We start from the raw sequence: 27,305 nt of genomic DNA on the forward strand, positions 1-27,305 counted from the left end.
AGGTTACGCAGGTAATTCTCCTGTAAGTGTAGGTGCGCATAGGTATTTCACCTATTACGTGCCGAGACTGTGTGCTCACTGATAACGAGTCCTTTACACCTATTGGTGTGAGAGGCTGTTCACACTACACCAGATGAGCTAATAAAGTCCCTGAATTTTTTGAAGTGCTGCCTGCTTTTCTTACATGATATATGCACGCACGCACGCACACACACACACACACACTCCTCATCATTTACAGTGAAGCTTGATGATTTTGTGCCCAAATGCATGCAGCAGAACTTTCCTCAGACGACCATTAATAGCCTTATTGATGGCATGCCAAGGTGTGTAAGAGCATTTAATTCCTGCACATTACTCTCAAACCCCATATCGAATAAGCCAAGATGTTTTAAATATTTTAATAGCACATCATTTACAATCCTGTGATTTACATAATATCTTAATATAGTGCATAATATCTTCTTATTGTTGCAAATGCAGTTTGAGGAATTTTGTTTGTGTATCTAAACACATGGACAAAATTAGAGTAAAAAAAACACAACGTTCACTGAAATCAGACATCAGAAAATCAGACGTTGCTTCTGAATTGTGGTTCAACATAACCTATGAAAATGACCTGAACAAAAATTATGGTACCCTTAAAGAGTTAACTGTTGTTTTAAGTTTTACTTCATGAATCAATAATACACATAAAAATGAAATACTTTGTAATGTATCTCCGCTAGGACTGATCTTTCATTCTAAAAAGAAGCACAACTCACAGGTAAAATTTTAAAATAAGAGACATCATTTGCTACTGACAAAATTTTATGTAGCCAGTAAGGAGGAGGAGTGTTGTGAATTCTGTGGCAGAGCTCCCTCCTGTGGTCACAAGTGGTACTTCGGCGGATTCTCTCTGGGAGCTTCCGTTTGTGGAGGAAACTGGTACTGCGGCTTCTGAGTTTCCTCCCTCAGGTGATCTGGTGAGGTCGTTAGGTGCTTCTCTACTTAACTCCACCTAATGCTTTGATTCATGCTTCCTGTCAATGTTCCAGTGTTGGACTTGTTTTTTCCCTGGATCATTCCTGTGGCCTGCTGCTCTGCATAGCTAAGTTCCTCTTTGCTATTTGTTTGCTATTTTTTCTGTCCAGCTTGTCTATTTGTTTGCTGGAAGCTCTGGGACGCAAAGGGTGTACCTCCGTGCCGTTAGTTCGGTACGGAGGGTCTTTTTGCCCCCTTTGCGTGGTTTTCTTTAGGGTTTTGTGTGGACCGCAAAGTTATCTTTCCTATCCTCGCTCTGTTAAGAAAGTCGGGCCTCACTTTGCTGAATCTATTTCATCTCTACGTTTGTCTTTTCATCTTAACTCACAGTCATTATATGTGGGGGGCTGCCTTTTCCTTTGGGGTATTTCTCTGAGGCAAGGTAGGCTTATTTTTCTATCTTCAGGCTAGTTAGTTTCTCAGGCTGTGTCGAGTTGCATAGGCAGAGTTAGGCGCAATCCACGGCTGCCTCTAGTGTTGTTTGGAGAGGATTAGGGATTGCGGTCTGCAGAGTTCCCACGTCTCAGAGCTCGTTCTATTATTTTGGGTTATTGTCAGATCACTGTATGTGCTCTGATCGCTATGTCCATTGTGATACTGAATTGCCTTTCATAACAGTACAGGAAGCCAAAAGTGCTAATGATTCTCAATAGAGGGAAAAAAGAAGTTCTGAGACCATTTTTTTTCCTTTGCACTGTGTTTTGCCTTTTTTTTCCCCTAGACATTTGGGTGGTTCAGGACACAGGTGTAACAATGGACATTAAAGGTCTGTCTTCATGTGTAGATCAGCTCACGGCAAGAGTTCAAAATATTCAAGATTTTGTGGTTCAGAATTCTTTGTTAGAACCGAGAATTCCTATTCCAGATTTGTTTTTTGGAGATAGAACTAAATTTCTGAGTTTCAAAAATAATTGTAAACTGTTTCTGGCTTTGAAACCTCGCTCCTCTGGTGACCCAGTTCAACAGGTTAGGATCGTCATTTCTTTTTTGCGTGGCGACCCTCAGGACTGGGCATTTTCTCTTGCGTCAGGAGATCCTGCATTAAGTAATATCGATGCGTTTTTCCTGGCGCTTGGATTGCTGTACGATGAGCCTAATTCAGTAGATCAGGCAGAAAAAAATTTGCTGGCTCTTTGTCAGGCTCAGGATGAGATAGAGGTATATTGCCAGAAATTTAGAAAATGGTCCGTGCTCACTCAATGGAATGAATCTGCGCTTGCAGCTATATTCAGAAAGGAATAATCATGAGGAAACGGAGTAACTGTCCATAAATAATCAGATTTTTATTAGTTAACAACCACAAAATTCTAATATTGATACAACAAGTTTCTACAATACATATAAATATAAACCTAAAACAAAAAAGAGGGGTAGTGGTAGCAAAAGAGATGGAAAGACACTGCGTGGATATACCCAAAGCCAAAAGATCCTTTCATAAAGTGCTTAGTGCAAATGAGAGCTGGGCTAGGATCAGGGCACTATACAGTATTCAAAGTACGTCATGACAATTGTTGTTGCCAATTACACTAAGCCGTGCGCAAAGGCTCAGAAAGCTATTTAGTACAGGTATATTAATACCTACATATAGAAGTGCCCAGATAAATCTTACCCAGATGCTGGCAGTTAGGACGCTCCACGCAGTGGCCCCAACGCGCGTTTCGCGTCAGCTTCGTCAGGGGGCAGTGCTGCTACATGTCAAAAGGGTTTCTTATAAAGGTTGCTCTAATTATCGGGATTCAGCCCACGTGTTACGGCGCATGTTACCGCCCGTCCGGCAGGGAATTACATCCCAGGCGGCATCCAAAATGGCGCCGCGGTCAGTTCCGCCGGAAGTGGCGTCACTGAACCGCACGCGTCATCAACGGCGCCGCCTGCAATGTCCCACAATCCAGACGCAAGCGGACATGCGCACAGTGGGCCCGGGCGTCCAAGACTATCAGGCCAATCATCACAGGGACAAGAATAGAGAGGGGGCAGTGTCAAAGGGCTCAGCAACCACAGCGCCAGCCGCTGTGCTGCGGATGAAGAGGTTTTAACCCATTAAGGAGCTCATTTTCAAATAGTGCCACATTGTGTAGAAAAATATACATATATATGATACCCAGTCAGGTCGCAGTGATGGTTATAAACAATATAACAATAAAGAGGTGTGAATAATATTCTTACATATAAATGCACAGTATAATACAACAGGCATAAAAGACGAAAGAAAAAAAGAGAGAGAAAAAACTCTCCAGAGATAAAAAGGAATTATACATAGTATACTAAAGCTATACTAAACAATTATATAGCATACTTATCCAAGCAACTATATTGTGTTTGTTATACTAGAGTTTAATAGTTTGACATTAAATCCAAAAATATGTTAATCATAATGTGATATGAACAGTGAATATCCATAAATTTACATACAACAGTGCATATAGCCACAAATAATGAACTCCTATATAAAAAGACACAGGAATATAATGATCCATCTTCATTTATCCAAAGCTGCTGTCCTTTCAGAACGCACCAACAGAAGAAATTCAGAATGATCGAGAACGCTGCATCCCAGAGGACACGCCTCATCGTGACAACACAGTCTAAACCAAGCCGCAAAGCCAGCCCCATGGTACGTACACCTCGAGCAACATACTATTGTGAATATAGAAAAAAAGGAAAAAATTAATACCAACATACAACAAACACAAAGCAACACCAAATAAAAACAAATAAAAACCGGAGACATGTACTACAAAAAGGAACTAAAACTCAATTGCTCATTGAGACCCGCTGGAGCAAGTGTATTCAGTATGGTAATCCAGCGGCATTCTCTTTGAGATAGTTTCCGTTTGGCATCACCACCTCTAATTCCCATATGAATTTTTTCAATTCCCCATACTTTGAGTTCTTTAGGGTTGCAATTATGGCACTTCCGAAAATGTTTCGGGATTGGTTTTAAATTTTCTACATCTTCCACCTCAGTTGCCGCCTTAATATCACGCACGTGTTCACGTACACGGATTCTCAACTCTCTTGATGTCAAACCAATATAAATGAGTTTACATGTACATATCGCAAAGTATACGACATAAGTCGTACTACATGTGATATGATCCATTATTTTAAACTCACGCTTGCCATCAGATGAGCAGAAGGTGGAAGATCTAACCATATTTCTGCAAGCCATACAGTCACCACATGGAAAAAAGCCATTTTTAGGTTTTCCGGCTTTGAATGGATCATATTTCTTAGCCACGTAGTGACTGTGTACAAGTATGTCTTTGATGTTACTACTACGGCGTGATGTCATTAGAGGTCGTTCAGAGAGGCAATTCTTGAGTAGGGGGTCAGTTTTTAGAATGGGCCAGTGTTTATTCAAAACGCATCTCATCTCGTCCCACCTGTGGTTAAAGGTTGATATAAATCTAGGTTGGTTATCCTCCATCTTACCTCTAGCTTTCTTATTGTCACCCAAAAGATCATTTCTACATGTCTGTTTTGCCCTTCTATACCCCCTCTTGATAGTCCGTCTGCTATATCCACGTTGGTGAAATCGTTCCCCAAGGTCCACAGCCTGCCTCTCGAATAAAGTATCTGAGGCACAGATCCTTCGAGCCCGAAGGAACTGCCCTATGGGGATGGCTCTTATCGTGGAGGGTGGATGGGACGAAGATGAATGAAGAAGCGCGTTCACAGAGGTTTCTTTTCTATACATGTCTGTGTAAATTTCGCCATTACCTTGGACCCTTAGCGTGATGTCTAAAAATGAAATTTCTTCATGATGGTACATGTAGGTGAGCTTGATGTTGGAGCCGTTATCATTCAATCCTACCATAAACTCATGTAACTCCAGGACAGGGCCCTGCCATATAAATAAGATATCATCAATATATCTGTACCAACCAAGAATTTGGTGGACAGAGGGGGCGGACTGTGCGCCATCCTGAAAGATCTCACGCTCCCAAAGTCCTAAAAACAAATTTGCATAGGATGGCGCACAGGCCGCCCCCATGGCAGTGCCCTGCCGCTGGAGAAAAAAACGATCTTTAAAAATAAAAAAATTATGTGTGAGGATGAATTCCAACAGCTCCAACACCAGCTCACGTAAATCCGGGTCCAAGTTACTTGCCTCCAGAAAAAATCTTGAGGCTTTCAACCCATCCACATGTCGAATACTCGTGTACAATTGTTCGACATCAGCCGTAACCAAAAGCATATTTTCCTCCACGATAAGGCCATCAACCCGACGCAGGACGTCCGTAGTGTCTCTGACATACGAGGGCAGCGTTTCTACCTGTGGTTTTAAGTAGTGTTCAATAAATTTGCATGTTGTGTCGCATAGCCCTCCTATGCCAGAGACAATCGGACGCCCTGGCGGAGAGAGGAGGTCTTTGTGGACCTTGGGGAGTAAGTAAAAGGTAGGTATCACCGGACATTGGGTGAGCAGACCCCCCAACGTTTTTTTATTGATAATACCTCTTTCACAAGCTATTTCTAAAATAGTTTGAAGCTGTTTCTGAAAATTCGATAAAGGATTTTGTGTTAGAGGGGTGTATGTATCCCTATTCCTCAACTGCCTAAACGCTTCTTTTTCGTACCTGTCCACTGGCCAGATGACCACATTTCCCCCCTTATCTGCTGGTTTTACAACCACATCATCCCACATCTTAATCTCTTGTAGAGCCTCTCTCTGCTTAGGTGTGAGATTATCTTTTTTCTTGTAATTACTGATTTTACTGAGGTCCTCTGCCACTAATCTAGTAAAGATTTCCACCTGTGGACAGAGAGACAAGGGAGGAAATGTGGTACATCTGGCCGAAATGTGAGGTGGAGAGGCACTTACCCCCATATCAAGGGACTCCCGTTCAAGATCTTCCAGATCCCTCAAGGTTTCCAATTCAATGGGATCCTTAATATCAACATGTCCTGAGGAACGTAGATGAATCCTTTTAAGGATGATCTTCCGGGCAAATAGGTGTAGGTCTTTCAATGCTACAAAAAAATCAAAATTATTGCATGGGGAGAAAGACAAACCCAGACCCAAAACCTCCCTCTGTGATTCAGAGAGGGCATGAGTGGATAAATTAATTACCTCCAGTACATTAGATTTCATTTTTTTATCTCTCACAGGAGATAAATCCATTTTACGCTTATTCCTTAATCTTCCACTTTTCCACTCGTTTCTCTCCTGATCTTTTTTACTCCAAAATGGTCTACCATTTTCAGCTCTTGATACTTTCTCCTCAGCCGAGGATACAGAGGAAAAGGATACGGACCGACTCCTAGGGACTGATTTATTGAATGTACGTCTATTATACCACTTATATACATGGCCTTGTTGTCGGTCCGTTACATCTCGCTGGTATTTTTTTGTTTTATTTTGTACTACTTCTGTCTCCCATTTCTTAAGAGACAGATCCATTTCATCCTTAAATTTAGTTTTTGCTTCCCCCGTCAGGCATTTATTAATTTCTTCCTGTATTCCATTCAATTCGTCATCAAGTTCTTTCAGCTGTTTTTCATTATGTTTGGCCAATAGTTCCATAAATCTTTTTGAACATGCTGATGCCGCATCTTCCCATTGCTGAATAAAATCATTATCATTTACCACAAAAGATGGGAACACTTGCACCCGTAAACCCCTCGGGACTAGATCACATCCTATATACCGCTCAAGAAAAGCCTTATTCCACCACAGACGAATACGTCTGTGGAGTAGCTCCTTATATTTGTTGGTAAGAATACTAGTGTCTCCGGATCTAAAATCAGCTGTGCTACCAGCACAGGCTCTACAAGAGATTAAGATGTGGGATGATGTGGTTGTAAAACCAGCAGATAAGGGGGGAAATGTGGTCATCTGGCCAGTGGACAGGTACGAAAAAGAAGCGTTTAGGCAGTTGAGGAATAGGGATACATACACCCCTCTAACACAAAATCCTTTATCGAATTTTCAGAAACAGCTTCAAACTATTTTAGAAATAGCTTGTGAAAGAGGTATTATCAATAAAAAAACGTTGGGGGGTCTGCTCACCCAATGTCCGGTGATACCTACCTTTTACTTACTCCCCAAGGTCCACAAAGACCTCCTCTCTCCGCCAGGGCGTCCGATTGTCTCTGGCATAGGAGGGCTATGCGACACAACATGCAAATTTATTGAACACTACTTAAAACCACAGGTAGAAACGCTGCCCTCGTATGTCAGAGACACTACGGACGTCCTGCGTCGGGTTGATGGCCTTATCGTGGAGGAAAATATGCTTTTGGTTACGGCTGATGTCGAACAATTGTACACGAGTATTCGACATGTGGATGGGTTGAAAGCCTCAAGATTTTTTCTGGAGGCAAGTAACTTGGACCCGGATTTACGTGAGCTGGTGTTGGAGCTGTTGGAATTCATCCTCACACATAATTTTTTTATTTTTAAAGATCGTTTTTTTCTCCAGCGGCAGGGCACTGCCATGGGGGCGGCCTGTGCGCCATCCTATGCAAATTTGTTTTTAGGACTTTGGGAGCGTGAGATCTTTCAGGATGGCGCACAGTCCGCCCCCTCTGTCCACCAAATTCTTGGTTGGTACAGATATATTGATGATATCTTATTTATATGGCAGGGCCCTGTCCTGGAGTTACATGAGTTTATGGTAGGATTGAATGATAACGGCTCCAACATCAAGCTCACCTACATGTACCATCATGAAGAAATTTCATTTTTAGACATCACGCTAAGGGTCCAAGGTAATGGCGAAATTTACACAGACATGTATAGAAAAGAAACCTCTGTGAACGCGCTTCTTCATTCATCTTCGTCCCATCCACCCTCCACGATAAGAGCCATCCCCATAGGGCAGTTCCTTCGGGCTCGAAGGATCTGTGCCTCAGATACTTTATTCGAGAGGCAGGCTGTGGACCTTGGGGAACGATTTCACCAACGTGGATATAGCAGACGGACTATCAAGAGGGGGTATAGAAGGGCAAAACAGACATGTAGAAATGATCTTTTGGGTGACAATAAGAAAGCTAGAGGTAAGATGGAGGATAACCAACCTAGATTTATATCAACCTTTAACCACAGGTGGGACGAGATGAGATGCGTTTTGAATAAACACTGGCCCATTCTAAAAACTGACCCCCTACTCAAGAATTGCCTCTCTGAACGACCTCTAATGACATCACGCCGTAGTAGTAACATCAAAGACATACTTGTACACAGTCACTACGTGGCTAAGAAATATGATCCATTCAAAGCCGGAAAACCTAAAAATGGCTTTTTTCCATGTGGTGACTGTATGGCTTGCAGAAATATGGTTAGATCTTCCACCTTCTGCTCATCTGATGGCAAGCGTGAGTTTAAAATAATGGATCATATCACATGTAGTACGACTTATGTCGTATACTTTGCGATATGTACATGTAAACTCATTTATATTGGTTTGACATCAAGAGAGTTGAGAATCCGTGTACGTGAACACGTGCGTGATATTAAGGCGGCAACTGAGGTGGAAGATGTAGAAAATTTAAAACCAATCCCGAAACATTTTCGGAAGTGCCATAATTGCAACCCTAAAGAACTCAAAGTATGGGGAATTGAAAAAATTCATATGGGAATTAGAGGTGGTGATGCCAAACGGAAACTATCTCAAAGAGAATGCCGCTGGATTACCATACTGAATACACTTGCTCCAGCGGGTCTCAATGAGCAATTGAGTTTTAGTTCCTTTTTGTAGTACATGTCTCCGGTTTTTATTTGTTTTTATTTGGTGTTGCTTTGTGTTTGTTGTATGTTGGTATTAATTTTTTCCTTTTTTTCTATATTCACAATAGTATGTTGCTCGAGGTGTACGTACCATGGGGCTGGCTTTGCGGCTTGGTTTAGACTGTGTTGTCACGATGAGGCGTGTCCTCTGGGATGCAGCGTTCTCGATCATTCTGAATTTCTTCTGTTGGTGCGTTCTGAAAGGACAGCAGCTTTGGATAAATGAAGATGGATCATTATATTCCTGTGTCTTTTTATATAGGAGTTCATTATTTGTGGCTATATGCACTGTTGTATGTAAATTTATGGATATTCACTGTTCATATCACATTATGATTAACATATTTTTGGATTTAATGTCAAACTATTAAACTCTAGTATAACAAACACAATATAGTTGCTTGGATAAGTATGCTATATAATTGTTTAGTATAGCTTTAGTATACTATGTATAATTCCTTTTTATCTCTGGAGAGTTTTTTCTCTCTCTTTTTTTCTTTCGTCTTTTATGCCTGTTGTATTATACTGTGCATTTATATGTAAGAATATTATTCACACCTCTTTATTGTTATATTGTTTATAACCATCACTGCGACCTGACTGGGTATCATATATATGTATATTTTTCTACACAATGTGGCACTATTTGAAAATGAGCTCCTTAATGGGTTAAAACCTCTTCATCCGCAGCACAGCGGCTGGCGCTGTGGTTGCTGAGCCCTTTGACACTGCCCCCTCTCTATTCTTGTCCCTGTGATGATTGGCCTGATAGTCTTGGACGCCCGGGCCCACTGTGCGCATGTCCGCTTGCGTCTGGATTGTGGGACATTGCAGGCGGCGCCGTTGATGACGCGTGCGGTTCAGTGACGCCACTTCCGGCGGAACTGACCGCGGCGCCATTTTGGATGCCGCCTGGGATGTAATTCCCTGCCGGACGGGCGGTAACATGCGCCGTAACACGTGGGCTGAATCCCGATAATTAGAGCAACCTTTATAAGAAACCCTTTTGACATGTAGCAGCACTGCCCCCTGACGAAGCTGACGCGAAACGCGCGTTGGGGCCACTGCGTGGAGCGTCCTAACTGCCAGCATCTGGGTAAGATTTATCTGGGCACTTCTATATGTAGGTATTAATATACCTGTACTAAATAGCTTTCTGAGCCTTTGCGCACGGCTTAGTGTAATTGGCAACAACAATTGTCATGACGTACTTTGAATACTGTATAGTGCCCTGATCCTAGCCCAGCTCTCATTTGCACTAAGCACTTTATGAAAGGATCTTTTGGCTTTGGGTATATCCACGCAGTGTCTTTCCATCTCTTTTGCTACCACTACCCCTCTTTTTTGTTTTAGGTTTATATTTATATGTATTGTAGAAACTTGTTGTATCAATATTAGAATTTTGTGGTTGTTAACTAATAAAAATCTGATTATTTATGGACAGTTACTCCGTTTCCTCATGATTATTTCTGTATTGTGGAGTGTCCAGCCTTGAATTGTGGCTCTCTTTGTGAGGCTCCCCCACTAGGGTTGTGAGCATGGTAGAGAAATCTGTGAAATATTTCAATTTGGTCTTTTTCTGTTATATTCAGAAAGGGTCTCTCTGAAGCCCTTAAGGATGTCATGGTGGGATTTCCTATGCCCGCTGGTTTGAATGAGTCTATGTCTTTGGCCATTCAGATCGGTCGACGCTTGTGTGAGCGTAAATCTGTGCACCATTTGGCGGTATTACCTGAGATTAAACCTGAGCCTATGCAGTGCGATAGGACTATGACCAGAGTTGAACGGCAAGAACACAAACGTCTGAATGGGCTGTGTTTCTACTGTGGTGATTCCACTCATGCTATCTCTGATTGTCCTAAGCGCACTAAGCGGTTCGCTAGGTCTGCCACCATTGGTACTGTACAGTCAAAATTTCTTCTGTCCGTTACCCTGATCTGCTCTTTGTCATCGTATTCTGTCATTGCGTTTGTGGATTCAGGCGCTGCCCTGAATTTGATGGACTTGGAATATGCTAAGCGTTGTGGGTTTTTCTTGGAGCCCTTGCAGTGTCCTATTCCATTGAGAGGAATTGATGCTACGCCTTTGGCCAAGAATAAGCCTCAATACTGGACCCAGCTGACCATGTGCATGGCTCCTGCACATCAGGAGGTTATTCGCTTTCTGGTGTTGCATAATCTGCATGATGTGGTCGTGTTGGGGTTGCCATGGCTACAAGCCCATAATCCAGTATTGGATTGGAATTCCATGTCGGTGTCCAGCTGGGGTTGTCAGGGGGTACATGGTGATGTTCCATTTCTGTCAATTTCGTCATCCACCCCTTCTGAGGTTCCAGAGTTCTTGTCTGATTACCGGGATGTATTTGATGAGCCCAAGTCCGATGCCCTACCTCCGCATAGGGATTGTGATTGTGCTATCAATTTGATTCCTGGTAGTAAATTCCCAAAAGGTCGACTGTTTAATTTATCCGTGCCTGAGCACACCGCTATGCGCAGTTATGTGAAGGAATCCCTGGAGAAGGGGCATATTCGCCCGTCATCGTCGCCATTAGGAGCAGGGTTCTTTTTTGTAGCCAAGAAGGATGGTTCGCTGAGACCTTGTATAGATTACCGCCTTCTTAATAAGATCACTGTTAAATTTCAGTACCCCTTGCCATTGTTATCTGATTTGTTTGCTCGGATTAAGGGGGCTAGTTGGTTCACTAAGATAGATCTTCGTGGTGCGTATAATCTGGTGAGAATCAGGCGAGGCGATGAATGGAAAACTGCATTTAATACGCCCGAGGGTCATTTTGAGTATCTAGTGATGCCGTTCGGACTTGCCAATGCTCCATCGGTGTTTCAGTCCTTTATGCATGACATCTTCCGAGAGTACCTGGATAAATTCCTGATTGTGTACTTGGATGACATTTTGATCTTCTCGGATGATTGGGAGTCTCATGTGAAGCAGGTCAGAATGGTTTTTCAGGTCCTGTGTGCTAATTCTTTGTTTGTGAAGGGATCAAAGTGTCTCTTTGGTGTGCAGAAGGTTTCATTTTTGGGGTTCATCTTTTCCCCTTCTACTATCGAGATGGATCCGGTTAAGGTCCAAGCCATCCATGATTGGACTCAGCCGACATCTCTGAAAAGTCTGCAAAAGTTCCTGGGCTTTGCTAATTTTTATCGTCGCTTCATCTGCAATTTTTCTAGTATTGCCAAACCATTGACCGATTTGACCAAGAAGGGTGCTGATTTGGTCAATTGGTCTTCTGCTTCTGTGGAAGCTTTTCAAGAGTTGAAGCATCATTTTTCTTCTGCCCCTGTGTTGTGTCAACCAGATGTTTCTCTTCCGTTCCAGGTCGAGGTTGATGCTTCTGAGATTGGAGCAGGGGCTGTTTTGTCGCAGAGAGGTTCTGGTTGCTCAGTGATGAAACCATGCGCTTTCTTTTCCAGGAAGTTTTCGCCTGCTGAGCGAAATTATGATGTGGGCAACCGAGAGTTGCTGGCCATGAAGTGGGCATTCGAGGAGTGGCGTCATTGGCTTGAAGGAGCTAAGCATCGCGTGGTGGTATTGACTGATCATAAGAACTTGACTTATCTCGAGTCTGCTAAGCGTTTGAATCCTAGACAGGCTCGTTGGTCGCTGTTTTTTGCCCGTTTTGACTTTGTGATTTCGTACCTCCCGGGCTCTAAAAATGTGAAGGCGGATGCTCTGTCTAGGAGTTTTGTGCCCGACTCTCCGGGTTTATCTGAGCCGGCGGGTATCCTCAAGGAAGGAGTAATTGTGTCTGCCATCTCCCCTGATTTGCGGCGGGTGCTGCAAAAATTTCAGGCTAATAAACCTGATCGTTGCCCAGCTGAGAAACTGTTTGTCCCTGATAGGTGGACGAATAAAGTTATCTCTGAGGTTCATTGTTCGGTGTTGGCTGGTCATCCTGGAATCTTTGGTACCAGAGAGTTAGTGGCTAGATCATTTTGGTGGCCATCTCTGTCACGGGATGTGCGTACTTTTGTGCAGTCCTGTGGGATTTGTGCTCGGGCTAAGCCCTGCTGTTCTCGTGCCAGTGGGTTGCTTTTGCCCTTGCCGGTCCCGAAGAGGCCTTGGACACATATATCTATGGATTTTATTTCAGATCTTCCCGTTTCTCAAAAGATGTCAGTCATTTGGGTGGTCTGTGATCGCTTTTCTAAGATGGTCCATCTGGTACCCTTGTCTAAATTGCCTTCCTCCTCTGATTTGGTGCCATTGTTCTTCCAGCATGTGGTTCGTTTGCATGGCATTCCAGAGAATATTGTTTCTGACAGAGGTTCCCAGTTTGTTTCGAGGTTTTGGCGAGCCTTTTGTGGTAGGATGGGCATTGACTTTTCTTTTTCCTCGGCTTTCCATCCTCAGACTAATGGCCAGACCGAACGAACCAATCAGACCTTGGAAACTTATCTGAGATGCTTTGTTTCTGCCGATCAGGATGACTGGGTGTCCTTTTTGCCTTTGGCTGAGTTCGCCCTTAATAATCGGGCCAGCTCGGCTACCTTGGTTTCGCCATTTTTCTGCAATTCTGGGTTCCATCCTCGTTTCTCTTCAGGACAGTTTGAGTCTTCGGACTGTCCTGGTGTGGATACTGTGGTGGACAGGTTGCAGCAGATTTGGACTCATGTAGTGGACAATTTGACCTTGTCCCAGGAGAAGGCTCAACGTTTCGCTAATCGCAGACGCCGTGTGGGTCCCCGACTTTGTGTTGGGGATCTGGTTTGGTTATCTTCTCGTCATATTCCTATGAAGGTTTCCTCTCCTAAGTTTAAACCTCGTTTCATTGGTCCGTATAGGATTTCTGAGGTTCTTAATCCTGTGTCTTTTCGTCTGACCCTCCCAGATTCTTTTTCCATACATAACGTATTCCATAGGTCATTGTTGCGGAGATACGTGGCACCTATGGTTCCATCTGTTGACCCTCCTGCCCCGGTTTTGGTGGAGGGGGAATTGGAGTATATTGTGGAGAAGATTTTGAATTCTCGTGTTTCAAGACGGAAACTCCAGTATCTGGTTAAATGGAAGGGTTATGCTCAGGAAGATAATTCCTGGGTTTTTGCCTCTGATGTCCATGCTCCCGATCTTGTTCGTGCCTTTCATGTGGCTCATCCTGGTCGGCCTGGGGGCTCTGGTGAGGGTTCGGTGACCCCTCCTCAAGGGGGGGTACTGTTGTGAATTCTGTGGCAGAGCTCCCTCCTGTGGTCACAAGTGGTACTTCGGCGGATTCTCTCTGGGAGCTTCCGTTTGTGGAGGAAACTGGTACTGCGGCTTCTGAGTTTCCTCCCTCAGGTGATCTGGTGAGGTCGTTAGGTACTTCTCTACTTAACTCCACCTAATGCTTTGATTCATGCTTCCTGTCAATGTTCCAGTGTTGGACTTGTTTTTTCCCTGGATCATTCCTGTGGCCTGCTGCTCTGCATAGCTAAGTTCCTCTTTGCTATTTGTTTGCTATTTTTTCTGTCCAGCTTGTCTGTTTCTTTGCTGGAAGCTCTGGGACGCAAAGGGTGTACCTCTGTGCCGTTAGTTCGGTACGGAGGGTCTTTTTGCCCCCTTTGCGTGGTTTTCTTTAGGGTTTTGTGTGGACCGCAAAGTTATCTTTCCTATCCTCGCTCTGTTAAGAAAGTCGGGCCTCACTTTGCTGAATCTATTTCATCTCTACGTTTGTCTTTTCATCTTAACTCACAGTCATTATATGTGGGGGGCTGCCTTTTCCTTTGGGGTATTTCTCTGAGGCAAGGTAGGCTTAATTTTCTATCTTCAGGCTAGTTAGTTTCTCAGGCTGTGTCGAGTTGCATAGGCAGAGTTAGGCGCAATCCACGGCTGCCTCTAGTGTTGTTTGGAGAGGATTAGGGATTGCGGTCTGCAGAGTTCCCACGTCTCAGAGCTCGTTCTATTATTTTGGGTTATTGTCAGATCACTGTATGTGCTCTGATCGCTATGTCCATTGTGATACTGAATTGCCTTTCATAACAGAGGAGCTAGAAGCAGAGCTCCTTCCATCTACACAGAATCTTATCAGTAGCAAATGCTGTCTCTTCGCTCAATAATGGGAAAATCTGTCCAATTTTACCCATGAATTGAGAATTTTGAAAATTAATGATCAGTCTTAATGGACACAGAAGCAGATTTCTATAAGCAATATTACAAAGATTCTTATTTTTATGCGTATTATTCATTTATGAAATAAAAGTTAAAACAGCAGTTCCTCTATAACTTAATTTTTTATTGCACAACATTTTGAGGCAATCAATTTCTTGTACCTCTCAATGAGACTTCCCACTCTTCGTGAGCCAACTGCTCCAGCTGTCTCAAGTGTGAAAGTGTCTTCTCCAGACTGTATGTCACAGCTTCTCCTACAAATGTTCAATAGGATTTAGGTCAGGACTCATGGAAGGCCACTTTAGAATATTCCAATGCTTTGCTTTTCACCATTCTTGGATGTTTTTATCTGTGTTCAGGTCATTATCCTGGTGGAAGACCCCTGACTATCCTACTTGGAGTAAACATTCTGACCCCGCGCAGCACATTTTGCTCCTGAATACCATGATAGTCTTCAGATTTAATTGTGACTGTCACAGGTGTGTCAGAGGCTGCAGACCAGCGCACAGCATCTGGCTGCAGAAGGTCTCTGCGGATGGTTTTGCAGACTCCTTCCTAGTCCTTCTCACTCTTGGACCCAGTGGCATCCTCCCCCCGGCTCTAATGACTCAATTGGACTGGGTGTTTATAGACTTCCTGTCTGCTTCTGAAAATTGCCATTGATATTTCCATTTTCCCCTGTTGAGTCTTGGAGCTATAGCAGTCAGCTATCTTCCCCTTTGGTGCTGGTGGAGGATGTTTGTCTTGCCTCTCTGAGTCTACTCAAGATAAGTGTTCCCCTTGTTTATCTATCCCAGCTGTCTTTAGTTGTATTGGGGATTGACTAGTGCTCACTTACTTAGGTTCCTGCTTGGTGATAGGTGCAGAATATATATAGGGATGTTTAGGACAGATAGGGTGGCTTTAAATCTGCCTAGGGGTCCCCACTCCCTCTCCTTTCCTAGTGTTGGGCTTCCTTTCCCTCTTCCCTTCATGTTATACTTGGTCTTTCCTACACTGTACGTGACCGCACCCTGCACAGATTCAAGGCACCGTGTGCCAGATGCAGCAAAGCAATCCCAAAACAAAACTGGGCCTCCTCCATGTTTCACATTTGTTAAAATGATCTTTTATTTATATGCTTAATTTTTGTGTCTGTGAACATAGCGCTGATGTAACTTGCCAAAAAGCTCAGTTCTGTTCCATCTGTCCCAAAGATATTTTCCCAGAAACTTTATGACTTGTCAATAAGCAGTTTAGCAAATACCGGTCTCGCTTTATGATTTCCTTCCAACAGCGGTTTTCTCCTCTTGGTTGTTTTCCATTAAATCCACTTTAGCCAAGGCAGCAACAGATTGTGCAATGTGACACTGGTGCACCTAGACCTATGAGTTCACCTCTAATTACTTTGGAAGTTGTTCTGTGCTCTTTGGTTACCATTTCTATTTTCTGGCTCTTCAATTTATCATCGGTTTTCCTCTTGCGGGCATGTCCAGGGAGGTTGGATAAAGTTCCATAGACCTTAAACTTCTTAATATTATGTCTAACTGTAGTAATAGGAACATCTAGCTGTTTGAGGATGGTCTTATAGCCTTTAAATTTAACATGCTTGCCTTTCATTTTCTTTCTAAGCTCCAGAGACAACTCTCTCCTTAGCTTTAGGCAGACTGACTGATTACAGGTTTGTAGATACCTGTGGTACTAATTACAGAGCACACCTTAATTTCTTGTTTGTCTTATTGGGGGACACAGAACCATGGGATAGTCTGCTGCCTGGAGGCTGACACCATTATTGCAATTAACTAAAACTGGCTCTTCCCCAGCAGACAATACCCTGTCTGCTGTAGCAGGCTTTCGCCCTTTCGTTTTGTATCAATTGGAGGCAATGTCTGTCTCAGACCTGTCTTAGGCTGGTTTCACACTTGCGTTTTCATCTGCAGCGTTTTTACCGCAAAAAAACGCATGCGTTTTTTTCCCTATCTTTAAACGCATGCTTTTTTTGTATACGCGTTTGGTCGCGTTTATGAACGCATGCGTTTTTTTCTGCATGCGTTCATTTGCAGAAATGCAACATGTAGTAATTTTTGCGGTGTTTTTTTCCCCGCAAAAAAAACGCATGTGTTTTTTCGCGGCAAAAAAAACTATTGATGTCTATGTAAACGCATGCGTTTTTAAGCACATGCGTTTGTTTGCGTTAAAAACGCATGCGTTTTTATTTTAAAAAAAAACAGAAAACACACTGATATGCCACCCCCCACCATAAAGGTGATAAAGGGATCCTAACCCTAAAGGGATCCTAACCCTAAAGGGATCCTAACCCTATCCCTAACCCTATCCCTAACCCTAAAGGGATCCTAACCCTAACGGGATCCTAACCCTAATCCCTTTAGCCCCTTTAGGGTTAGGGTTAGGATCCCTTTAGGCTTAAGGTTAGGGGTAGGGTTAGGGTTAGGATCCCTTTAGGGTTAGGGTTATGATCCCTACCCCTAACCCTAACTATTTCTGTTTATAGTGGGTTTTTTACTTTATTTTGATGATTGGCAGCTGTCACAAATTTCTCAGCATGCGTTTAAAAAACGCAAACGCATGAAAAAACGCATGCAAACGTGTCAAAATGCCGCGTTTTTTTCACCACATGCAAAAACGCATGCGTCAAAAAAACGCAGCGTTTGCACACGTATACATGCGTTTTTTAACCATGCGTTTTTTTTTTTTAAAACGCAGGCGTTTTGAAACACAAGTGTGAAACCAGCCTTAAGTTAGGCGCTAATTCCTTTGTTTTTTGTTTTTCAGATGGATGTCTCAGGGTAACAGAGTTTAATTGTGAATTCTGTTTCATACACGTAGAAACGGAGAGTACAAGCTGTGACTGTTCAGGCCGTATACTCTCACGTCAATGTGTCTGAGCTAAGGTATCCTGACAGAGTCTTGCAGGTACTGGGGCGGAGGTCCTTAAGCCATCTAACTCTTACCCGCCACCCTACATAGCCACAGTTGTATAGAGCAGAACATAAAGGGGTCCAAAGCTTCAGGACAGGCAAGTATAGCTTTGTCGTGAGCTTCTTTACCACCCCTTCCGCCTTTCTTTTTAGGGTGGTGATAACAGAAGCTGTGTAGGGGGCAGGTGCTGTTGCTGGGGGGTCCTACACACCCAGCTGGTCCCTCGGCTTTAGTGGGTCAGGATTTTATTGGCAGGGAGTTGGGTATCATAGTGGCATCTGTATTGTGGTAGCCACGTGTGGTCCTGGCTTGTGGCATGGCCTTGGAAGCGCTTAGCCATTTTGCAGGGGCGAGGTTGTATCCAATCAGGGGCCGTGTCTCGGCATGCTGGGTTTCCGCCCCTTCCTTTTCCTGACTTCAGCGTGACACTATGAAATGGTGTGGTGCAGAGAATCACCTCGGCGTCTTCCTTATCATGCAATATTGTGGTAGACTGTTGGCCCTGGGGATTGATTCTATGCACTCTTATCAGTTTTTGTGTCACTGTTTAGTGGATTCTTCAATTTTTTTTGTTTCTGTCTCTTCTCTATCACTCATAATGTCCGAGTCTAGAGAGGACCATGCACGCCCATTAACACAGTCTGCACTTGTCACTTAGTATGCTTGTGTGATTTGTAATAGTAAGTTTTCCACTGGTCAGTCTGTGGCCTATTTCACCACCTGTACTTCCTTTCTGGTAGCCGCACAGGGACACCTCTAACTACTGAGGATAATGTGGCTCCTCATAAGCTCCTCATAAGCTCGTGATTTAGTTCAGTCTGTAGCTGAACTAACCAGAGAGTCCAGGACGCTGGTTACTGTTGTTGAAAGATTGACGGTGACTACTACTGCCACTGTGAATGGTTCGGATCCTCCAGCAATCCCTTACCAATATGGCTGTTCATGAAAGCGGTTCAGATGGCCTCGGGATACTTCCTCGTCCTGGTCACCTTCGCAGGGTAGGTGCTCAGATTCCTTTTCCCCTTTCCAGGGGATTCTCTCCCATCAGCACTTGGAATCCAGTTCCAGTTAATATTCCATCCTGGATCCATATCAGTTGGGGAAACTAAGGGAATTAATGGATAGTTTGGTATCCGCTGTGAACGCCTCTCTGGAAGTAACAGCTGCACCGCCGCCTCCTTCTGTTGCCAGAACAAGTTTATTTAGGAGGCCTAAGTGCTTGGCCAGATCCTTATCTAACCATTTGGAGTTTACTGAGGTGTTATAGATAGCATTGGGACACCCAGTCAGACGCTTTTAGAAGCATAGCCGTATGGAGATTTTATATCCCTTCCCCGTAGAGCTGGTGGATCCTTGGTCTACTCCACCAGTGATAGATACTGCAGTAACTTGCTTATCTATGGTAACAACTCCACCTCTTCGGAGAGGCATATAGAGGAGTCTCTGACAAGGTCAGTTTTTGAGGCAGCAGGTTTTGCCCTTTGTCCATTCTTTTCTGCTACTTGAGTTTCAAAGGCGGTAACGGCATAGGCTAGGCATTTGTGACAAAATTTGTCGGCTTGTTCCCAGGATCTGGGATTAGCTGAGATCGCTGATCAGATTGCACAGGCAGAGAAGTATCTCTGTTTAGCATCCTTGGCTGCAGTGGAGTGCTCTGTTCAGGTGCCAAGTAATTGTATTGCAATTCGCCACATGTTGTGTCTCAGGGTATGAAGGACCAACTTCCCTTCAAATAAATCTTTAATAGGTTTACCTTTCCAAGGGTTTCAGTTATTTGGGACTCTGTTAGACAAGATCATTTCAGATGCAACAGGTGGTATAAGCACTCTAATTCCTCAGTTCAGCGCCAGCTGTCCTTTCCGGAGGCTTGGGGCCTTGCAGGTCTGTCCCTTTCGCCAAGTCAGCATGTTAGACTGAAGGTCTATCAGGAGCCTAGGAGAACTATCTTTAGAGCGACACCCGCCAGACACCCTTCTGGGTCAAGAGCTAGGCACTCCGGGTCCGGTGGCAGTAAAAAGGTCGATACTTGACGTGGTTTCTTCCAGGTGGGTGGCTGCCTCCTCCTCTTTCAGGAGGCATGGCTGTGGCAGTCAGCCACCTTTGTGTCTGTGATTTCATCTCTTCGGGTTACAGAATATAGTTCACTGCTCTACCTCACAATCGTTTCTTTTGCTCTCGCGCTACTGGATCTCCCAACTTCGACCAGGTGATAACTTCCCTATTGCAAGCAGGTGTGATTGTAGGTCTCCCCACTTCTGAGTGCTTCAAGGGGTTTTATTCCAACCTATTCGTTATCACAAAAAAGGTGGCTCGTTGCTGCTTTTTTAGGTTTAAGGCACCTGTACAGTTGGGTTTGGCTTCTTCACTTCAAGATGGTGTCTCTCCGGTCAGTGGCCGTATCCGTGGAAACCAGAGTTTATTTCTTCAGTAGATATTCGAGATACTTACCTGCATGTGCCAATTTTTTTCTATTCATCTGCGATTTCTTTACTTTGCGGTCGACCAAGATTACTATCAGTTCTGGCCTCTTACATTCGGGCTGGCCACTGCACCTAGGGTATTTACAAAGGTCCTGACCTCTGTTATGGCATTACTATGGTTCAGGGGAATCCGTTTTCCTCTATCTGGATGGCATTCTTGTCAAAGTGTGATCTTTTGTACAAAATCTAAAGAGCCTACAAAACGTTTTTCAGATTCTAGAACGAATCGGTTGGATTGTCATCAGGACAAAGTCTGTTTTAGAAGCGGCTACCGTTTCTGGTAATGTTGCTCTACACCGTTCAGTGATCGGTATTTTTTCCACTTCAGTCTTCCATGCAAACTTTAAAACAACCAGGCAGACTTTTTTTTTCTTTTTTATTTTGCATGAGGGTCATTGGAAAGATGGTTGGCAGTGGGGTACACCAGATGTACAGTACAGACCAAAAGTTTGCACACACCTCATTTAAAGACTTTTCTGTATTTTCATGACTAGGAAAATTGTAAATTCACACTGAAGGCATCAAAACTATGAATTACCACATGTGGAATTATATACTTAACAAAAAGTGTGAAACAACTGAAAATATGTCTTATATTCTAGGTTCTTCAAAGTAGCCACCTTTTGCTTTAATGACTGCTTTGCACACTCTTGGCATTCTCTTGATGAGCTTCAGGAGGTAGTCACCGGAAATGGTTTTTACTTCACAGGTGTGCCCTGTCAGGTTTAATAAGTGGGATTTCTTGACTTATAAATGGGGTTGGGACCATCAGTTGTGTTGAGCAGAAGTCTGGTGGATACACAGCTAATAGTCCTACTAAATAAACTGTTAGAATTTGTATTACGGCAAGAAAAAAGCAGCTAAGTAAACAAAAACGAGTGACCATCATTACTTTAAGAAATGAAGGTCAGTCAGTCCAAAAAATTGGGAAAACTTTGAAAGTGTCCCCAAGTGCAATTGCAAAAACCATCAAGCGCTACAAAGAAACTAGCTCACATGAAGACCGCCCCTCTGCTTCTGAGGATAAGTTTATCCGAGTCACCAGCCTCAGAAATCGCAGGTTAACAGCAGCTCAGATTAGAGGCAGATTAGAGGCAGGTCAATGCCACACAGAGTTCTAGCAGCAGACACATCTCTACAACAACTGTTAAGAGGAGACTTTGTGCATCAGGCTTTCATGGTAAAATAGCTGCTAAGGACAGGCAATAAGCAGAAGAAACTTGTTTGGGCTAAAGAACACAAGGAATGGACATTAGACCAGTGGAAATCTGTGCTTTGGTCTGATGAGTCCAAATTTGAGATCTTTGGTTCCAACCACCATGCCTTTGTGCGACACAGAAAAGGTGAACGGATGGACTCTACATGCCTGGTTCCCACCGTTAAGCATGGAGGAGGAGGTGGGATGGTGTGGATGTGCTGTGCTGGTGATACTGTTGGGGATTTATTCAAAATTGAAGGCATACTGAACCAGCATGGCTACCACAGCATCATGCAGCGGCATGCAATTCCATCCGGTTTGCGTTTAGTTGGACCATCATTTATTTTTGAACAGGACAATGACCCCAAACACACCTCCAGGCTGTGTAAGGGCTTCTTGACCAAGAAGGAGAGTGATGGGGTGCTACACCAGATGACCTGGCCTCCACAGTCACCAGACCTGAACCCAATCGAGATGGTTTGGGGTGAGCTGGACTGCAGAGTGAAGTCAAAAGGGCCAACAAGTGCTAAGCATCTCTGGGAACTCCTTCAAGATTGTTGGAAGTCATCTAAGCAAAAGGTGGCTACTTTGAAAAACCTAGAATATAAGACATATTTTCAGTTGTTTCACTTTTTTGTTAAGTATTTAATTCCACATGTGTTAATTCATAGTTTTGATGCCTTCAGTGTGAATTTACAGTTTTCATAGTCATGAAAATACAGAAAAATCTTTAAATGAGAAGGTGTGTCCAAACTTTTGGTCTGTACTGTAGATCTATTGGCATCCACACTGAATCATAAAGTACCAAAAATTGTGACAAGGTCCCGGGACCCTCAGGTGATTGTTGTCTGTGCCCTGGTAATCTTAGTCCCAGTTCTCTCTGCCTTATGTCTTTCCACCTCTACGACTTCTACTCAGACTTCTCAAGAAGACCAGGGCAGAGGATGTTTCAGTCATTCTTATTGCTTTAGAGTGCCTGGTATTCGGATGTGGTCAATCTCCTGGCAGAAGTCTCATAAGCTCTTCCGAATCAACCAGACCTTCTGTCCCGGGGTTCTTTCTTCCATCTAAATGTATGGGTGCTCAATTTGACAGCATGGCTGTTGGAGCTGCGATTTTGAGGACAGCAGGTCTGTCTGGCTCGGTCATTCAGACTATAATTAGAGCTCAGAAGCTATCCTCTTTTGGTCTACCATCGAACTTGGAGGGCTTATTTTCGTGGGTGTGAGTTGACTAGTACTTCACCTGTAGCTTTTTCTTTGCCAGTGCTGCTTCTTACAGTTCAGATTGGAAGCAGGGCTAGCGCTCAACTCCCTCAAGGATCAAGTGACCACCCTGTCTGTTCTGTTTCAGAGGGATCTAGCCTCTATACCCCAAGTTAAAACTTTTCTGTAAAGAATTGCGCACATGTTAAGCCACCCTATTGGACTCATCTAGACCCTTGGGATTTGAATCTTGTTTTGAAAAATGTTCAGTCTTCTGCGCCTTTGCTTTTTTATTATGTATCTCTCCTTATAGCCATCACTTCTATTAGAAGGGTCTCAGAGCTTGCCTCTTACCTTATTTTTCATTAGGGTAAGGTAGTTGAGGCCAGTTCCGTCTTTTCTCCCGAAGGTAGTTTCGAGTTTTCACCTTAATGAATATATTGTTTTACCTTGCTTTAGTCCAGCTCATCCTGTTGAGAAGGCTCTGCACATGTTGGATGTTGTTAGAGCCGTAAGGTGTTATTCAACCGCTATATCCAGCTGTCGCCCAATATCGCTGCTCCCATTCGCTTCCAAACTCCTGGAGCAGCACATCCACATCCTCCCACCTCTCATTTAACTTGCTCTTTGACAATCTACAATCTGTTTTTTGTCCCCATCATTCCACTGAATCTGCCCTGACCAAAATTGCTAACGACCTACTTACAGCAAAGTTAATGGACAATACTCTATACTCCTCCTTCTAGACCTTTCAACACAGTTGACCACTGCCTCCTACTACAGACCCTCTCTTCCTTTGGCATCAAAGACCTCGTCCTATCCTGGATCTCCTCATAAATTTCCAACCACACATTCAGCGTCTCCCACACTACCTCCTCATTCTACCCTCTCTCTGTTGGAGTCCCCCAAGCCTCTGTTCTAGAACCCCTACTCTACTTAATCTATACACTTGGCCTGGAACAACTCATAAAGTCCCATGGATTCCAGTTCCACCTTTATGCTGATGACACTCTGATCTACGTCTCTGGCCCAGAGGTCACCTCTCTGCTGTCCAGAATCCCTTAGTCTCTATCAGCCATATCCTCCTTCTTCTCTTCTTGCTTCCTCAAATTCAATGTGGACAAATCAGAACTCATCATCTTTCCTCCATCTCACAGACCTTCCTTACCTGACCTATCTATCACAATAAATGTCATTAAGCTTTCCCCCGTAGCGGTAGTCCGCTGCCTCGGAGTAACCCTTGACTCTGCCCTGTCCTTCAAACTGCACATCCAAGCTCTTTCAATCTCCTGTCGCCTACAGCTCAAAAATATTTCCAGAATCCATCCTGTCCTCAACACTCAATCTAATAAAATGCTTGTGCATGCCCTCATCATCTCTACCGCCTCTATTACTGCAACATCCTTTTCTGTGGCCTCCCTACTAACACTCTTGCACTTCTCCAATCCATCCTTAACTCTGCCGCCCAACTAATTCATCTCTCTCCTCTCTACTCCTCTACTTCTCCTCTCTGCAAATCTCTTCACTGGCTCCCATTCCCTCAGCGTATGCAGTTCAAATTACTAATACTGACCTACAAAGCCATCCATAACCTGTCTCCTCCATATATCTCTGAACTAATCTGCCGATATCTTCCCTCACGTAATCTCCAGTACTCCCAAGACCTCCTTCTCTCCACTCTTATTTGCTCCTCACCTAATCTCATCCAAGGCTTCTCCAGAACATCCCCCATCCTCTGGAATTCTGTGCCCCAACATGTCTATCAACCGCATTCGGATCCTTCAGACGGAATCTGAAAACCCACCTCTTCAAGAATGCTTACAGCCTCCAATGATCCCGCTGCCTTCTCACCACTACCGGAGCTAACGCCTCACCAAGACCGGAGCTGCTGCAACCCCCCAAACTACTACTGTCTCCTTCCCCACCATCCTGTAGAATGTAAGCCCGCAAGGGCAGGGTCCTCTCTCCTCTGCATCAGTCTGTCATTGTTAGTTTGCTTACTGTAAGTGATATCTGTAATTTGTATTTAACCCCTTCTCATGTACAGCACCATGGAATCAATGGTGCTATATAAATAATAATTATTCATTGAACACTGCTGTTCTGATTCCTTATTTGTTATACCACAGTGCCTTCTTAAAGGTCAAGCCTCTTTTAAAGCGACCATTATCGACCATTGTATGCAATTATCCAGACTTATCAGGCTAAAGTCAGAGTGGCCTCATTTACGATTAGGGCGCACTCAAACCGGGCGGTGGGGGCTTCCTGGGAAGTTCATAATCAGGCATCAGCATCGCAGCTTTGTAAAGCTGCTACCTGGGCATCATAGCATACTTTTTCTTAGCTTTACAGGGTGCAGCCTCAGCAGATGCAAGCCTTGGTGGAAGATACTGCAGGCAGCAGTCGCCCAGACTTCCACTTAGCTTACGGCAGAAAACTAGATTTAATACTTTGTCTTCCTAGGGACAGCTTTAGGACGTCCAATGGTTCTGTATCCCCCCCAATAACGAGAAAACTTGATTTATAAAGCTGTTACTTGTAGTCTTCTTTGGGGGGGACACAGCTCCCTCCGATGGTTGCCTTGTTGGGCAAACACTTTCATAATGCCTTAATTCTTTTCTTTTCTTACTGTTTTTTCACAAAACTGAGGAAGCCTTTTCTAGCAGGCAGGGTATAGTCTGCTTTGAAGGAGCCAGTTCTATTTAATAGCAATAATAGTGTCAGCCTCCAGGTGGCAGCACACTATCTCAGGGTTCTGTGATTTTACGGTAAGTAAATAATCTACTTTTAACATGTCCCTATGGTCAAATTATTTTCAATCTGTTCTAAAGGTATCATCATTTTTGCCGAAGCCATTTTCATATATTGTGAAAAATAAACCAATCTGTTGAACTACATTTCAAAAGCAATGTCTGATTTTCATTTGCTGATATTCAGTATATTTAAATTGTCCTTTCACTTTAGATGTATTTAAAAATATGATGTAGCATAAAAATAAGCATAATGCTGTATGTAGGTAAGAGTTTGTTTCTGTACAAAAAAACAGAAGAAAAATACATAAAAAATTTGCAATACTGTTCAATGTAATAATTTTTTTCAGTAATTTTTGTAAGTCCATATAATTTTATGATAGTGAATGATTTTATTACGCTCTTTCCTGATAATCCGAACAATATTCATAGACTTTACACATATGACATGTCCATTTTTGCATCTGTAACAAGTAAATAAAATAGCAAATAAAAAGTATTTGGATGGTTTCTGAGTGCTATTTGATCGGCCTGTCCAAATACACAAAAACAGACCATAAAATATGCACTGAGTTTAATGGAAAAGACACCATTCCGTAAAAATCCAGTGAAAAACAAATGTGTTTTTGCTTTTCTCTTGTTCTACAGAGTCAATACAAGTTTGTCTGTGAGGCCATTCTCCGTGTTTACAAAGACGGTTTAGTGCAACCATTGCAGAACAGTTGATCTAATTAACCTTCATATCAAAGGGGCTTCCATAAAGAGCAAGAGAATGTCTGAAGAAGAGCACATCGGTGGCACTTTAATTTTCAGTACAGCATTTTAACCTATGTCTGTGTATATGTAAATAATATATTGTATATATTGGTCTAAAAATGTGTATAAATCATTTACAATTTTCAGAGTTGTATTATCACAGTATCACTAGCAAATGCCTTGTTATGCCTTAGAATAATTATCCTGATGTAAATCAACTATCCTTTGTACAAATAGACACTGCAGTGTAGGCAGCATAAACCAATGGAATATAGAGTAAACTAGTATGGAGAGAGAGAATATATATAAATATATAATGGTGTCCAGGGTGCCAAAAGAAAGGTGTGTTTAACGTGCCACTATGTATTTCCGATTTTATAAGCTCTGTAATTTAATAATATTTATTTAGAATATCGCTATGGTACAAACGGCACAAGTGTAGTTTTGGAGTTTAAAAATATCTCATTCTGGAGTTTTTAAAAATGACAAATTTTGCTGCATTTTTGATTGATAACGAAATGTGCTGCAGAGCATGCAATGAATATATTTCAATTACCCATGAGTTTTAATAAGCTCTTTTCTTTGACCATACAGAATTGCTGGAGTGATCACACTTGAATGGGTTGTTGTCTTTGTCTCTATTTTACCAGATTTGTTGGGGACATGGTTGTATGGCAGTTGGTAATGTCCTTTGTAAAGCAATGACCACTGTCCATAGCAGCCTTCCTCATAGACTGTACAGTTCTTCTGTTCTCAAAATGGTAGCTTATTGCGGTTCATATGACCAGACTTATCTATCGGCCTCCTTCAATTGAAAAATACTGTACATTAAAATCCTGTTTCTCTGTTGGAGATTGCTAATGGCTAGGTCTGGTCCAATCATCCTTCATCATCAATTTTAAGAATATCCGCTCTTTTAAGAATAGAAGAGCTGTGCAGTCTGAGGAAAGCTATACTTGGCAAAGGAAAAGAACTTTTAGCACATTGGTGTTACAAAATCATGTCCCCAAAACATGTGTTAAATAAAGTTGACAGCCACTTTAAGTTTGGGGATTTTTAAAGAACTTTAGTTTTGTATCTTTCCTAAATTTGTTGTACTGAAATTCTCTAATACATTTACCAAGTGATGCCTTA

The 27,305-nt window shown here is 43.0% G+C and overlaps 1 protein-coding gene across 1 annotated transcript in view; it reads left to right on the forward strand.

Moving 5' to 3' along the window:
- Nucleotides 1-26,315, forward strand: part of PTPN3 (protein tyrosine phosphatase non-receptor type 3) — a 486,371-nt gene extending 460,056 nt beyond the window's left edge. Inside the window, exon 27 of the mRNA XM_069730487.1 lies at nt 26,064-26,315. Coding sequence (XP_069586588.1) covers nt 26,064-26,141 — 78 coding nt within the window. The 3' untranslated portion in view covers nt 26,142-26,315. The remainder of the gene's footprint in view (nt 1-26,063) is intronic.
- Nucleotides 26,316-27,305: the final 990 nt, after the last annotated feature.

This window comes from Ranitomeya imitator, chromosome 6, assembly GCF_032444005.1.
Source record: "Ranitomeya imitator isolate aRanImi1 chromosome 6, aRanImi1.pri, whole genome shotgun sequence".
In the NCBI taxonomy this organism is placed as follows: domain Eukaryota; kingdom Metazoa; phylum Chordata; class Amphibia; order Anura; family Dendrobatidae; genus Ranitomeya; species Ranitomeya imitator.